Here is a 17,232-nt window from a genome sequence, read left to right as displayed (position 1 = left end):
TGAAGAGTGCAGGGCCAAGGACCGAACCCTGGGGAACTCCACACGTTACCTTAACGTAGTCCGAGGTCACATTGTTATGGGAGACACACTGCATCCTATCAGTAAGATAAGAGTTAAACCAAGACAGGGCTAAGTCTGACATACCAATTCGTGTTTTGATACGTTCTAATAAAATATTATGATCGACGGTATCGAAAGCAGCGCTAAGATCGAGGAGCAGCAACATAGATGACGCATCAGAATCCATCGTTAGCAATAGATCATTAGTCATTTTTGCGAGGGCTGTCTCCGTGGAGTGATTTGCCCTGAAACCGGATTGAAAGGTTTCACATAGATTGTTAGACGCTAAGTGTTCATTTAACTGCTCCGCAACAATTTTTTCAAGGATTTTTGAAATAAAGGGAAGGTGAGACACCGGTCGGTAGTTTACCATGAGGTCAGGATCGAGGTTAGGTCTTTTAAGAAGAGGATGAATAACCGCTTTTTTGAATGCTAGGGGAACAGTGCCCGAGGAGAGTGATAAGTTTATAATATTTAGCACTGATGGACCTAATAATACAAAGAGCTCCTTGATCAGTTTCCCAGGAAGAGGGTCAAGTAAGCATGTTGTCTGTTTTATTCCATTTACACGTTGTAACAATTCCTCTAATGTTATTTCCTCAAAACGAGAGAAAGTATTTTGGAGGGCAGTATCCGCCGTATATACAATCGTGTCAGTGTTAATAGAACCCCGTTGTAGCTGGGACGCATTGTCTTTAATCTCCTTTCTAATGACTTCAATTTTCTTACTAAAGAATTGCATAAAGTCATCAGCTGAGTGGGTTGAGCTACTGGAAGGAGTCCCTTGTTGGGTTAGCAATGCTACCGTACTAAACAAAAATTTAGGATCGTTTTTATTACGGTGGATGAGATTTGAGTAATATTTGGCTTTAGCTAAGGTAAGCATGCGTTTATAAGTTATTAAACCATCACTCCATGCTTGATGGTGCACCTCAAGTTTAGTCGTGCGCCATTTGCGTTCCAGCTTTCTACATAATAATTTCTGAGCTCTAGTGTCTTCTGTAAACCACGGGGTGCGCTTTTTTGGAGCCTTTTTTAACTTTAGCGGTGCTATGTTATCAATGGTTTCGCGCAGGGCGTCGTTAAAGTTGTTAGTGAGGTTATCAATAGAGCCCACATACTTTGGGAATGGTGCCATTACCGAGGGCAGTAGGTCAGCAAGAGTTGTCGTTGTAGCTGTATTAATGTTGCGGCTGCTATAGCAGTTATTATTATTATTAGTTTGACGAACATGCGTCTGAACCTCGAATTTTATAAGGTAATGATCAGACAATACTTTAGTATACGGGAGTATCGTAACTTTGGAAACGTTGATGCCCCTGATAAGCACTAGGTCTATCGTATTACCGTTGCGATGCGTGGGTTCATTTATTATTTGTGTGAGACCACAGCTATCAATTACAGTCTGGAGCGCTACGCACGGTGGGTCCGATGGGGTTTTCATATGGATATTAAAGTCCCCCATTATGATTATATTATCGGCGTGTGTCACTAGATCAGCAACGAACTCTGAGAATTCATTAATAAAGTCCGAATAGGGCCCTGGGGGGCGGTAGATAACAGCCAGGTGTAGAGGCAGCGGTGTGACAGACCTCATAGTAAGCACCTCAAACGATTTATATTTATTATTTATGTTAGGACTAAGGTTAAAGTTTTCGTTGTATATTAGTGCAACCCCCCCACCCCTTTTGAGCGGACGGGCAATATGCGCATGTGTAAAGTTAGGAGGACATGCCTCATTTAGCGCAAAAAAGTCGTTTGGTTTAAGCCAGGTTTCGCTGAGACCGATGACGTTAAGATTGTTGTCTCTGATAATATCATTAACTAACAACGTTTTAGGAGACAATGATCTTATGTTTAAAAAACCTATATTATAGGTAGTGGGCTGTTTTAGGGAGTTTTTGATCAAATTATCCGTAGTAGCAATATTAATAATGTTGTGTTTATTATGCCCAGTGCATTTAGTATAGTTACGACCATATCTAGGAATTGATACGACAGGAATTTTCCGATTGTTTGATTGTTGCTTTGATAAACTGCACGCATCATGGTTAGCCACCTCAGTAACGGGGATTTTCCGATTGTTTGTTTGTTGCTTTGATAAACTGCACACATCATGGTTAGCCACCTCAGTAACGGGGATTTTCCGATTGTTTGTTTGTTGCTTTGATAAACTGCACGCATCATAGTTAGCCACCTCAGTAAAACACATGTCCAACTCTGAAACACTCAAAGCAGAAAAAACTTGTTCTAATTTAACAGACTCCTTACCCAGACCAGTAGTCTCGCATTTTCCATCTAAATCCGTCTTCGGGATGGAGGAAAGTGGTGTTCTGTGGGGATTAGCCTTCTGCTTTGTTTTTAGCCCCGCTCGGCATCCGCGTTTCCGATCAAACCGCTGGCGTCTGCTCCGTAGACGGCCCCCGCTGCTACTAGACTCCCCTGCTTCACAGGCCGCTGGATGTAGCCGCCGATGTATTCCCGTGCTAGTTAGCAAGTCTAGCACGCAAGTGTCTATCGGTCCAAAACGGCCCGATGTGTCCACATCCAGAAGTGTCTGGCGGTGTGAGCCAGCCATTAAGTTTGTGGAATTGTCCGGTATTTCTGCCAAATGTTCCATCTTTAGCAGGAGCTCCTCGAGTGCGCAGCCCGTCCGGGCGCCGCCATCTGAATCACCTCTAAATTGGTAGAAGTTCATTGTAGTTTATAAATCATGCCTCTAGTAGAAGGTTGTGGCCATAAACCGTAAATTAGTAAACTTTGACATCTAACTTAGACCCGGAGATGGCGAGAAAGACACAAAATACGTTTATCTATTTTTTATTTATTTTTTAAAAACACTTTGCGAAGATTACGAATAATTCTTTAAACAGGAAGCTATATATAAAACCCATCAATTAGCAACGCAATGAGAGCAGACATTGTACAGTAAGTGATTGTTTTATCATGCCTCTCATGAAGTCTTCCATGTTTAGTAGGGTTGTTGAAGGTAAACGGGAACGTTGGGATGCGCCTGTGAAATGAATGCGGCGCCATACGCTTATAATGAGCAAATTACGTAAATATGACATGTTACTATGAATGGGCCTGTCACATACTTACAGCATGTATATAAAGTTATGATGAAGGTTTTTGGATGTTTTTTCGAGCGTTTTATCGGCTGACTATGGGGACTCCCATTACTTCCATAGTTACTAGTGTTTATTTACTAGCTAGAATGCATAAAAAAGAAACACGTATATGTTCTTGTCTTACATAAGGATTGTGAATGGGCTAATTTTTAAAAAGTACCATTCAATTTATATTAACCTCTTAAGGCCCAAGCTGTTTGTTTACGTGCTCTTTTTTTATTTCTCTTTGCTATTTGGGCTTATTGGACCCTAATCAGAATAAAAACTAAAAATCATCTTTTGGTGTGATGTACTTAGTCCATAAGTACACTAATCTGTACTTGATGTGTAGTGACATGCTAATTGTTATTTTTACACTTTTTTTTTCCAAACTCATTGTATATTGTACTCTTCTGACACCACCAGATGGCAGTATAAGTGTCCACATAAGTGGCCACAAGACCCCAATTCAGTATTGTACACAATTTTGGAAATAAGAGCTAAAAAGTGCTGTCCACGCATGTGGCCACTAAGGCCTTTAGAGGTTTGGAGAACACAAATGTTGCCAACACCAGCATGGCTATGTGATGCTAAAGTGCTAACATCACAGCTAGGCTAGCATGTTCGCAGAAGGAAAACCGAATGATCACATTTCCAGCTCCCCACGTCTGCAGCTGACTGACAGATGGTTGGTCGAGCTTTGATTTAGGACGTGTAGCAAAGCTTTTTTTTTTTCTTTTCTTTTTTTTCCTTTTACAAAAAAGTGGTTATACTGTACCTAAGGGGTGTCAAAAGTGTGAAACACAGCGCATTTTTTATTGGCCCAAGACACATTCTAAAGACAAAATAAACATGTCCCTGATTAAAGAACATTTCACACACAAAAAAAAAAAAATGGAACCAAATACCCCCAAAATGGGATCTTTAAACCAAAAAAGCATTACTTCCTTCTCATAATGAATATGTGTTCACATTTCTGGCAAGATATGGAATGCGTTTGAGTGTGCTCTTAAAAATAATAACAATAAGACACTAATTTGCTGTACCTATGACACAAGGCAAAGTTGTGGATGTTTTGGCGGTTGGCTGAGCTCTAATTTAAGCTGTGTAGTGAAGCCGGTTTTCTTTTAACAAATATGGGTATGGCCCTGCGATGAGGTGGCGATTTGTCTAAGGTGTACACTGCCTTCCGCCCGAATGCAGCTGAGATAAGCTCCAGCACCCTCCGCGACCCCAAAAGGGACAAGCGGTAGTAAATGGATGGATGGATGTTGTAAAGTCAAGCACCTTGTTACTCAAAAGTAAAACAACATTTTTTGATAATTTATAATAAAAAAATGCACATTTTATGTTTATAAACCGGTTTTATGTACATATATAATGACACCATTCAAAGTCAGATTAGGGGACATTTCCACACGGCTCTTAAATCGGCCCTTATTGGATCGTAGAGGTGTACCTAATATTATGTCCCAAGCCAACGCATGCCCTTTCACTATTAATGTCTCCTTATCCTCTTATGAAGGCATCTTCATAATGCCCTGATAATAACTCTTCATATTATTGATGAATTATGAGGCAGCTCATGCTTTAGAGTGGCATGCCCTCTTCCTCGCCAGCAATGGGAGTGATGAAGACCAAGCTGAGAATAATGTTGATTAGCGGTGATTATGCAAAACAATCAAGCAGCGGGCCTTGATGATGATGTGAGCGTGCATGGTGATGTTAAAATTAGCGACTCCACTGTCGTGTTGTATGGTGTACCGCTACTAATAAAGTACCGCGCTACTAATTAATTGAAATCGGTACTATACTGTCTTTGAAAAATACCGGTACCGTTCTTTCATCCACATGCCGCTGTGTGGCGGTGACTACAGAGCCGAGGCGCATGATTTTGAGTGTCAAAACACACACACAAAGTGCATTCAAGCATTATACAGCGGCGGTGCTGCTGTAACACACACACACACACACACACACACACACACACACACACACACACACACACACACACACACACACACACACACACACACACACAAGTGAATGCAAGGCATACTTGATCAACAGCTATTCAGGTCACACCGAGGGCGGCCGTATAAACTACTTTTAACACTGTTACAAATATGCGCCACATTGTCAGCCCACACCAAACAAGAATGACCAACACATTTTGGGAGAACATCCGCACTGTAACACAACACAAACACAACAGAACAAATACCTAGAACCCCTTGCAGCACTAACTCTTCCAGGACGCTACAATATAAACCCCGCTACCACCAAACCCCGCCCGCCTTGAAACTCGATTTTGCATGTCGCTATAAAGTTATATAAGCCTTGCTTGGTCAATATTCAATGCAAAACTTGTTTGGGTCCCTATTAAAAGGTTAATTTTTTTCCACCTTGGCCCTCGGCTTTGTTCAGTTTTAAATTTGGGCCCACTCTTTATTTGAGTTTGAATGTTTGGGTTTGAATGTTCTTTATTTAAATGAACATTCAGATCTGCACAAAGAGTTATAAAGAGTGACCGGTAATAATGTAGTTGTTACACCTGTCTTGCTGTTCAGCTCCGGTGCAGACCGAAGTAGAGGAGCACAAGTCAGACGTTACCTTCAGGGTCAATGATTTCGTCGGCTCAACACCCTTTACTTTACAATGGACGGCTTTCCAGTCAGAATTCGAGGCTGCCGATCTGTGACAATATGGTTGCTTTATTAATAGATTTGCAGGACACAACTGGACCCGTTCATCCTTCTAGTGTGCATTGCAGGCGCTCCTTCTCTCTTTCTCTTTACTCGCCCACTCACTGACTCACGTCACTCAGCCAACACGTTGAAATTCTCACAAACACACACGCTACTCTCATAAGTAAACCAGCTCCCCTGCTGTGCACATATAGATACGTAACATATAGATAGGTAGACACGCACACAATTGCTTGGTTTGATGCCAAATATTAGCAGAGTTAAAGCTGTCCAATTAGCGGCAACTAATGCAAGTGAAATTACAAAATTTTGTAACATTTCTAGAATTTGTTTTATCTTGAACAAATGTGTGTATTACCTGCAACATGGCTTATCTGTGTACTTGTATTCATAGTTTTGTTTTTAGTACTTACTAATAATTGTATATTTCTTAAAGCACAGGCCAGGAGTGGCAACCATAAACCATGAAACATTAAATATCATGTCAATAAAGCTTTTTATTATATTCTAATGTAATCCTTAACTATGGCAGACTATATGTTATATGGAAAATTGTAAATTGTTCTGAGTGCAACAAGAAAAGACCAATGTGTTTAATGCCATTTAATTTCTATTCTGAACTTCTAAAATTGTTCTTTGAGTGCAATAGGAAACATATGCTGAATTTATTGTAAGATTTTCCGTTAAAATAAAGCCTATATTGACATTTTTCGTAGTTCCCTTTTATTTGGAAAAGTATCAAAAATGGCGATTCTGGACCACCATCCGCCACCTCAGGAAGGGGAAGCAGTGCACTGTCAACACCGTGTATGGTGCGGATGGTGTTCTGCTGACCTCGACTGTGGATTTTGTGGATCGGTGGAGGGAATACTTCGAAGACCTCTTCAATCCCACCAACACGTCTTCCTATTAGGAAGCAGTGCCTGGGGAATCTGTGGTGGTCTCTCCTATTTCTGGGGCTGAGGTTGCTGAGGTAGTTAAAAAGCTCCTCGGTAGCCATGCCCCGTGGGTGGATGAGATCCGCCCGGAGTTTCTTAAGGCTCTGGATGCTGTGGGGCTGTCTCTGTTGACAAGACTCCGCAGCATCGCGTGGACATCGGGGGAGGTAACTCTTCTCTTTCAGAAGGGGAATCGGAGGGTGTGTTCCAACTATCGTGGGATCACACTCCTCAGCCTTCCCGGTAAGGTTTATTCAGGTGTACTAGAGAGGAAGCTACGCCAGATAGTCGAACTTCGGATTCAGGAGGAATCGTGTGGTTTACGTCCTGGTCGTGGAACTGTGGACCAGCGCTATACTTTTGGCAGGGTCCTTGGGGGTGCATGGGAGTTTGCCCAACCAGTCTACATGTGCTCTGTGGACTTGGAGAAGGCATTCAACAGAGTCCCTCGGGAAGTCCTGTGGAGAGTGCTCAGAGAGTATGGGGTATCGGACTGTCTGATTGTGGCGGTCCGCTCCCTGTACGATCAGTGTCAGAGCTTGGTCTGCATTAATGGCAGTAAGTCGGCCACGTTTCCAGTGAGGGTTGGACTCCGCCAAGGCTGCCCTTTGTCACCAATTCTGTTCATAACTTTTATGGATAGAATTTCGAGGCACAGTCAAGGCGTTGAGAGTATCCGGTTTGATGGCTGCAAAATTAGGTCTCTGCTTTTTGAAGATGATGTGGTCCTGATGGCTTCATACGCCCCAAATGGAGGAGTTCAATTACTTACAGTAGGAGTCTTGCTCACGAGTGAGGGAAGAGTGGTTCGTGAGGTCGACAGGCGGATCGGTGTAGTGGCTTCAGTAATGTGGACGTTGTATGGATCCGTTGTGGTAAAGAAGGAGCTGAGCAAAAAGGCAAAGCTCTTGAATTACAGGTCGATCTACGTTCCCATCCTCACCTATGGTCTTGAGCTTTGGGTTATGACCGAAAGGACAAGATCACGGGTACAAACGGCCGAAATGAGTTTCCTCCGCCCTGTGGCGGAGATCTCCCTCAGAGATAGGGTGAGAAGCTCTGCCATCCAGGGGGAGCTCAAAGTAAAGCCGCTGCTGCTCCACATCGAGAGGAGCCAGATGAGGTGGTTCGGGCATCTGGTCAGGATGCCACCCAAACGCCTCCTGAACGGAGGTGCCTAGGGCACGTCCAACCGGTAGGAGGCCCCGGGGAAGATCCAGGACAAGTTGGGAAGACTATGTCTCCCGGCTGGCCTGGGAACGCCTCGGGATCCCCCGGGAAGAGCTGGACGAAGTGGCTGGGGAGAGGAGCATCTGGGCTTCCCTGCTTAGGCTGCTGCCCCCATGACCCGACCTTGGATAAGCGAAAGAAGATGGATGGATGGCGTATCAAAAATATCTATCAGGACAACCTGACTCCACTGAGACTGGTTGTTTTTTATTTTTTATTTCTTTATTTTGTTGTATCAGTAGTTAAATTATTTTTTACGGATGAACAATGTTTGGCATTTTTATTTTTTTATTTTTTTACAAGTACAACAGAACTACATCAGAAGATACAATATACATACATATGATGCCAGTATTTAGTATTTAGAAAAATATATAACTAGTAAAGTAGATAGTAATAACCACTGCTAAAGAACTGCATTTTCCCTGCATTGGAAAATTGCCCTTTTTACTGGAGCCCAATTATTTTTGTAATTCATTTAAAATCAATGATTACACTCATTGTTAATAATTCTCCCCAAATATGTTTTGATATATGACAGGGCATTTGAGTTCTTGGGACAATATTTCACTGGTCTTCATAATGAATTTTAGCATTTTGAAATGCAAAAGTTGATGCTCTTTCTGCAAACATGTAATAAGTGCAATCCTCTGAAGTTTTTTGGTGCCAAATGAACATTATTAGCACCCCATAGAATATTATGTCGCAATTGAGAGGGACGAGCGGTATATAATGGATAGATGGATGGACGTTTCCTACAAAAACCAAGTTAAAAAAACAACAAAGTCTTGTACAGCTGTTTACTGACGTATAATACTCATGTTTAGCTAATTTGTGCTACAAATGAATATCGGTTATTGGCCCGCTTGACTGCTAATAATCGGTATTGGTATCAGCCGTGAAAAACCTGTATCGGTCGATCGCTACATGTTTTTACACCTGTTGTCACAACATTGCTGGTCCAGTTAATACTAGTAATGATAATAAAGTTGTGAAAGATGAGATGCATCTACCTGTGCTGCAGGTGGTCAGCACATCCAGAGCCAGGCAGTATGCCCGTGCAGCCATGCTGTACTCCTCCCTCTGGAAATGAAAGTTCCCTCGTTCTCGCTTCTGGTTGCCGATCCGGATGCGATCTGATACGAGCAAATTTAACGGGTCTGGTTTGTCTCTGACGTCCAGCAGCTGCAGCTGGTAGAGCAGAGGCGCCCAGGCCGGGATGTCAGGCTCCCTGTACAAGACACAAACAAAGGGGGGGAAATCAATATGATTGCTTAGCTAGGAGGTAACTGTCCTCTTTATTGAAAACAGACTAAAACAAATCAATAAGTGGCTCTAAAGCACTTACAGTTAATTTTCTCAATAATAATGGGTTCTCTCCGGGTACTCCGGCTTCCTCCCACCTCCAAAGACATGCACCTGGGGATAGGTTGATTGACAACAATAAATTGGACCTAGTGTGTGAATGTGAGTGTGAATGTTGTCTGTCTATCTGTGTTGGCCCTGCGATTAGGTGGTGACTTGTGCAGGGTGTACCCCGCCTTCCGCCCGAATGCAGCTGAGATAGGCTCTAGCACCCACCCCCCGCGACCCCAAAAAAGGGACAAGCGGTAGAAAATGGATGGAGGGACATATACATACACAGTATAGGCCAAAAGTTTGGACACACCTTCTCTTTCAATGCGTTTTTTATTTTATTTTCATGACTACCGGTATTTACATTTATGATTGTCACTGAAGGCATCAAAACTACGAATAAACACATTTGGAGTTATGTACTTATCAAAAAAAGGTGAAATAACTGAAAACATGTTTTATATTCTGGTTTCTTCAAAATAGCTCTGATTACTGTTATGCACACTCTTGGAATTCTCTCCATGAGCTTCAAGAGGTAGTCACCTGAAATGGTTTTCACTTCACAGGTGTCATAGTTTTGATGCCTTCAGTGACAATCTACAATGTAAATAGTCATGAAAACAAAACGCATTGAAATGAGAAGGTGTGTCAAAACTTTTGGCCTTTACTGTGTATGTGTGTGTGTTTCATAATGTTTATTTTTTGTGAGGAGAATGTTTTTTAATTTAATTGTATGAGTACAACTATGTACTCATTATGAAAATACAAGCATAATTTCAAAAGCCAAATTTGAATGAATCATTAAAGCAGAAAGCAGAAAGAAAGCGCATTGAAATGAGAAGGTGTGTGTGTGTGTGCGTGTGCGTGTGCGTGTGCGTGTGCGTGTGTGTGTGTGTGTGTGTATAAATATATGTATGTATGTATATATATGTATGTATGTATATATGTATGTATATATAAGTATGTATGTATGTATGTGTGTATATATATATATGTATATGTATGTATGTATATATACACGTATGTATGTATGTATATATATATATATGTATGAATGTATATGTATGTATGTATATATATATGTATGTATGTATATGTATGTATGTATATGTACGTATGTATGTATGTATATGTACATATGTATGTATGTATGTATATGTACGTATGTATGTATGTATATGTACGTATGTATGTATGTATATATACGTATGTATGTATATATATATATATATACGTATGTATGTATATATATATATATATATACGTATGTATGTATGTATGTATGTATATATACATATGTATGTATATATATGTATGTTTGTATGTATGTATGAATGTATGTATGTATGTATGTATGTATGTACGTATGTATGTGTGTGTGTATATATATATATATATATATATATATATATATATATAGAGAGAGAGAGAGAGAGAGAGACGTATTTCTTCCATTTAAACATTCAAACATACTACTAACATTTTATTAAGATGGAAGTATATATTTCATCTCAACATAGTTTAAGCTTTTGAATTGTGCATCTGCCAGATAACATCAAATAACCCACTCACCCTCAGATATTATTTATTGAATTACATTATACAATGCTCATGATATTAGTTTTATTATCATAAAAGGGTAATCATGTTTACTTGTACAAATATTTGGACTTACAACTCATTAAAGTTATCGTCACCATTTTTGTAAATAAGCTTTAAAGAACTTTAAATAGTATGTTTGTACCATTTAAAGCTCTTTTAAAATATACTTTTTTGAATAAAAATGACAAATATTCATGTACAATTCAGATGTTTTTGTTGCAAAATTTAGACTTTGTTTTTGTATTTTTGTACTAATTATTTTTGTAATATTTGGACTTTATCCGCATAAATTTAGACCTTCATTGCCATTATATAACAATTTTCTGAAGATTTGATTCCATAATGATATTTTCCAATTTGGCTTTTGAAATTGTGCTTGTATTTTCATAATGATTAGTCAGTTGTACTCCTAATTCAATTAAAAAACATTATCCTCAAAAAAATAAACCTTGTAGAATTAAGATTTTTTTTAGTAAAAATAACAAATTAAAATGAAGATATTAAGATTATTTAATTAAAATAAAAACAATTATATGAATACTTTGACTTAATGGGGCGGGATTGCGTAGTGGGTAGAGCGGCCGCGCCAGAAACCTGAGGGTTGCAGGTTCGCTTCCCACCTATTGACATCCAAATCGCTGCCGTTGTGTACTTGGGGGACACTTCACCCTTGCCCCCGGAATGATGCATGAATGATTGGTGGTGGTCGGAGGGGCCGTAGGCGCAAACTGGCAGCCACGCTTCCGTCAGTCTACCAGAGGGCAGCTGTGGCTACAGATGTAGCTTACCACCAAAAGGTGTGAATGAATGATGGTTTCCAACTTTGAGTATCTAACAATAGAAAAGTGCGATATAAATCTAATCCATTATTATTATTATTATTATTAATACTTCAAATTATTTTGAATATACAAAATAAGTGTTTTAAACATTTATTCTTGTAAAATTAAGACTTTGCTTGAAAATACAGTATTGTTAGAAAATTCAGACTTTGTACGCAGAAATCATACTTTCTTCTTGCAAAATTACAAACTTATTCTCATAAAACTATGACTTTACTGTGGTCTTAAACATTTTAAAGAATGCTCATAGTAATTCATAATGTTCTTATAAAATGCTTTCATTTTTCATGATGAACGTATTTGTATTCATTTATTCTCTTTAAATTCAAATTATTATATCGCAAAAATCTGACTTAATTCCTGTAAAATTACATATTTTTCTTGCAATAGGATTTCATTTCAAAATTATGACTTTACTGACATATTACTACAATTATTTTATCATAAGATATTGTTATTCAGAGTTGCCTTGTTAAATCAAAATAGAATCCTTATAGATGGTAAACAATTATTCTTGTTAAATACTTTTTTGGGGGGAAATGTTTGTTACAAAATTCATCATTTGATCCTTGTAAAATGTATTTTCTTTTTTATTACCAATTTTTTTATATTATTCTATTCAAAATGTTCTTGCTAGATCACTATATATTTTTTAAAAATGTCCTTTTCTAATTATTTCTTGCAAAATGTCATTATTGTAAAATTCAGATTTTTTTTTTTTATTGTAAAATTATAACCTCATTTTTGTCGAACCAAATATTTTTCCCCAAACATTGGATGTTATCGTCACGTTGATAACATCAGAGCAATCTGACCGAAAGTGCTTTTTACCTAGTTTTTCAATGATTTTCAGCTTTTTTGTGTGTCCATTTTGCATGTACAGTAGTTCATAGTTCATTCACAGTAAAAACGAAAGTTTCACAATTTAATACAAATTACGCAGAGTCAACAGAGTATTGTCATTCTGACCTAAATACAGGCGTTCATTTTTGTTATTACAGCTGAGTCATTTTCACTTTCATTGTCAGCAAGTTGACCCTCTTCTTTCATACCTGTTAGTGCCGTAGAGTAATATTTCCATGGCACCATTTAAAGTAATTTCCTTCCGGATGTAGTGTAGATGGACACGATAATTGCGTGTGTATCGGTGTACAAACTAAATATCGCTACTTGCTTATTCAAACAGCTCTCACCTTTTAAAGGTGCAATTCAGGGCGCTGTGAGAATGTGAAACTGGACTGAACTCGTCCATGGCTGATTCTTACTTAAGAGTGTCTCCTCTAACAAGGAAAGTTAATTTGCTCTGCACTCATCGGAGTCCTGTGACCATACCGACCCAACAATGGCCTGGAAGTAAGGTCATGTTGGGAAAGAATGGGAGACAAGTACAAAACTCAAAACCAGTGAAGTTGGCACGTTGTGTAAATGGTAACTAAAAACTGAAATCAATTATTTGCAAATCCTTTGCAACTTATATTCAATTGAATAGACTGCAAAGACAAGATACTTAATGTTCAAACTGAAAATCTTCATTTTTTTTTTGCAAATTATCATCAACTTAAAATGTCATGGCAGCAACACATTGCAAAATAATTGGTACAGGGGCATTTTTACCACTGTGTTACATGGCCTTTCCTTTTAACAACACTCAGTAAATGTTTGGGAACTGAGGAGAACAATTTTTGAAGCTTTCAGGTGTAAATATTTCCCATTCTTGGTTGATGGACAGCTTAATTTGTTCAACAGTCCGGACTCGCCATAGTGGTATTTTAGGCTTCATATGGCGTAACACATTTTCAATGGGAGACAGGTCTGGACTACAGGCAGGCCAGTCTAGTACCGGCACTCTTTTAATATGAAGTCAAGCTGTTGTTACACATGCACTTGGCATTGTCTTGCTGAAAAAAGCAGTGGCGTACATTCAAGGTGCCTTCACAGATGTGTAACTTACCTATGCCTTGGGCACTATTACACCCCCATACCATCATAGATTCTGGCTTTTCAATGTTGCGCCTATAACAGTCCGGATGGTTATTTTCCTCTTTGTTCCGGAGGACACAATTTGAAATGTGGATTCCACACATCACAGAACACTTTTCCACTTTGTGTCAGTCCATCTTATATGAGTTCGGGGCCAGCGAAGTCGGCGGTGTCTCTGGATGTTGTTGATAAATGGCTTTCGCTTTACATAGAGTTTTAACTTGCATTTACAGATGTAGCAACCAACTGTGGTTACTGACTGTAGTTTTCTGAAGTGTTCCTGAGCCGATGTGGTGATATCTTTTACACACTGATGTCACTTTTTGATGCAGTACCGCCTAAAGGTAGTGCATCATAATGTGTGGAGCATTATGAAGCGTAAAATACGACAGCGGAGACCCCGGTCTGTTGAACGACTGAAGCTCTACATAAAACTAGAATGGGAAAGAGTTTGAACATCAAAATATCTTGTCTTTGTAGTGCATTCAACTGAATATGGGTTGAAAAGGATTTGCAAATCATTGTATTCCGTTTATATTTACATCTAACACAATTTCCCAACTCATATGGAAACGGGGTTGTTAAATGTACACTAGATGTACATTAGACAATTTACATTATCTTTCAAATCAGTCCAGGAAACATCATGAATGTTTGTTTTTTTTCCCAAAAGAATGGGTCAATAAATCCCTTCCAGACCGCAACCTAACATGAGCTTTGAGCTTTGGCCCCCTGTGCGATTGAGTTTCACACCACAAAAGGGCTATTCAGAGACCTTTTATATCAGTGTTTCTTAACTATAGGGCACTTTGTACAAAAGTATGGTCAACCGAGTTTCAAAGTTGGTAGCAAAAATGGCAACCTGTCGTCAGGTGAGGGGATTTTGACCAATAAGAGAGCCAGGCCAGATGATGATCCTAAAAGATGGGTCAAAATCCCCTCCTGTGACTTCTGGGCGCTATGTTTGCTTCTAACTCTGAAAGCCAGTTGGCCAAACTCTTTACACACGGCTCTGCCCTTGTTGGTCTGTGAACACCTGAGGGCCACCAAATAATGTCTTTCTCAGCTGTTGTCCATATGGGTGGTGTCCAGTAGTAATACACTTTTCCACCACTTGTGGCAGTAATGACCATCTCAAACAAACATAAATCTGGAGCTAAAGTCATAGAGAAGTTTTTTTAATTGCAAAAATTATGACCAAAGTGGTGAATCTGTTTTTTCACTTGCACTTATATTTTATTGACGGTTTAGTTAGTAAATATATTAATTATTAACGACTTATTTTAGCATAACATAATTGTATGTACATGTATTAGTTAATTTTGAGTCTATTCTTTTGCAGTTGTTTGGTACTTATTTTTTAAATTAGCCTCACATAAGCCTAAGGTTTATGTGTAAAATTAATAATATTTGTGATTAACACATGCTTCCATATAATTTGATTGTAAACTGTGTGTAGGCTGATATATAATTCAATCAATCAATCAATCAATGTTCATTTATATAGCCCTAAATCACTAGTGTCTAAAAAGGGCTGCACAAACCATAACACAAACCACTACGACATCCTCGGTATAATTGTTTAATATGATTTAAGTTAAGACTAATTCAGCGTTAATATTTAAACGGGCCCTCCTATGTGGTGGAAAAGTGGGACCTTGAGATCAAAAGGTTAAAAACCATTGTATAGCCCGTATAGCAGGAGTCTGTTTTCAGGGGAAAAAAATGTTAGTCCAAGATTTTATTACATGATGGGAGCGCTTTGCTTTTTCTAAGAACCTATTACAAAAAGCTATTCAGAGCACTCTTATAAGACTAAGGAGATCTGCTGTTTTTCAGTAAATACCTTCCTATCGCCAAGCATGAGATGTCAGGAAGTGCAGTTTGGTCCTGTGACCCGCCACTCTGCAAAGTGCAAAGTGATAGTTCTGCCAGTCATGTCAGGTCGGGAATTATTTACGCTGCATGTGTCACTGACACAGTTTGTGTGTGTCCAACAGAATCAGTCTTGTGCTAAGTTACTGGGAGCGCATGTCAGCAGATGATCGGGTTCCCTTTTCACCTGCCTGTCTTCTCTGGAGAACACGGCCATAAACCTGCACTCTGACATGTGCTGTCAGGACCAAAGAAACACTTTGAGGTTTGTTTTTCATACCTGCATGTCGGGCTGGGTGAATATGGCAAAAATAATAATCACAATTATTTTAAATTGATGGATGATATTGAAATTACACTTAATAACACAATTATTCATTAATTTGAAAAAATGAGTATGCATTGTAACACCAGAACACAACTATAGATATAGGAACAAAGGATATATATTAGAAATTAAGAAAAATAGTAATAGCAATAACTTAACAATTGGAATAAAACTCTGTGTTCTGTTGTAATTTTTTAAATGATTAATATTTTTACTTTTTATACTTAATCACCATAATGTGAGTTGTGTGTAATTTTGTGACACTAATATTGATTAAAATGTGTGTTAAGTAAAAGTAAATATCCACACATTTATTTGGTGCAATACATATTTGGACAATTTAATGGGATATGCAGTATTTTAGGTCAGAGCATAATTATGCAAACCTATCAACAAGTTATTCAAGTCCATTGTGGTTTTGGAAGGTACTTTTTTGAAACCCTTATTTCGTTAGCGCAGTCGGACTGGATGTTATGTTATTATGAAGGGGGAAAGTGTACTGCTTTTCTGAGCTTGATGTATGCAGACGTTTTGAGGCCGTTTAAAGAAAAAAAGGTAAAGCTGCGACTGCCGTCCTGTTTGTACATTGATCTTACATTGATGATGTCGTTTACAACAACACAAGCAGATGAGCTGTGTTGTGGGTGTATGGATTGTTCTTGTTGGCTTTCGTAGTTTAGTCGCTGTTTCAAGTGGCCGTCCCCACAATGTTTATAAAGTTCAGGACGTGATGCATGAGAAATACCCGAGACATTTTCCCAAACAAATGTTGCTTCTACTCAAAATAACAGCATTTCAGTCATATTTGTGTCAATTTTCCGTGCTATTCCGTGTTTAACAGCAAATTCCGTTTTAATGGCCAAAGCTGTGACTGCGTCCGTGGTTTCGTCAAAGTGGAAATGTCTTACTTTTACTGTTGAGTGACAATGGATTAAGCCTACTAGCGCAGTGTCAAATAAAACATAGCAACCGTGGTGACATCAGACTTCAAGTAAAAGTGCTCTTTTTTGCACTTATTCGCTCCTGATTTGCTTCACCGTACAAGCTTAGGAATTTGCACATTTTTTTCGATTACAATATTTTTTATGATCGTGCATTACTAACAACACATAAGACACATTTTTTTTCATTTGAAGAAACAAATCAATGTTTTGGTTTGCACAGGGAACTCTTTCTCTCTCTGAATGGGCCTCACACAACAGC

At 38.9% G+C, this 17,232-nt stretch overlaps 1 protein-coding gene across 2 annotated transcripts in view; it reads right to left on the bottom strand.

Annotated features, from left to right (window-relative positions):
• fkbp16 (FKBP prolyl isomerase 16) overlaps window positions 1–17,232 on the bottom strand; it is a 156,111-nt gene that overhangs the window by 17,760 nt on the left and 121,119 nt on the right. For both annotated transcript variants that reach the window (XM_061894803.1, XM_061894804.1), the window contains exon 4: window positions 9,060–9,277. In XM_061894803.1, coding sequence (XP_061750787.1) covers window positions 9,060–9,277 — 218 coding nt within the window. The remainder of the gene's footprint in view (window positions 1–9,059; window positions 9,278–17,232) is intronic.

This window comes from Nerophis ophidion, linkage group LG03, assembly GCF_033978795.1.
Source record: "Nerophis ophidion isolate RoL-2023_Sa linkage group LG03, RoL_Noph_v1.0, whole genome shotgun sequence".
Lineage (NCBI taxonomy): Eukaryota > Metazoa > Chordata > Actinopteri > Syngnathiformes > Syngnathidae > Nerophis > Nerophis ophidion.
The sequence above is the reverse complement of the archived record's forward strand: the minus strand, read 5'-3'. Positions and strand labels throughout refer to the sequence as shown.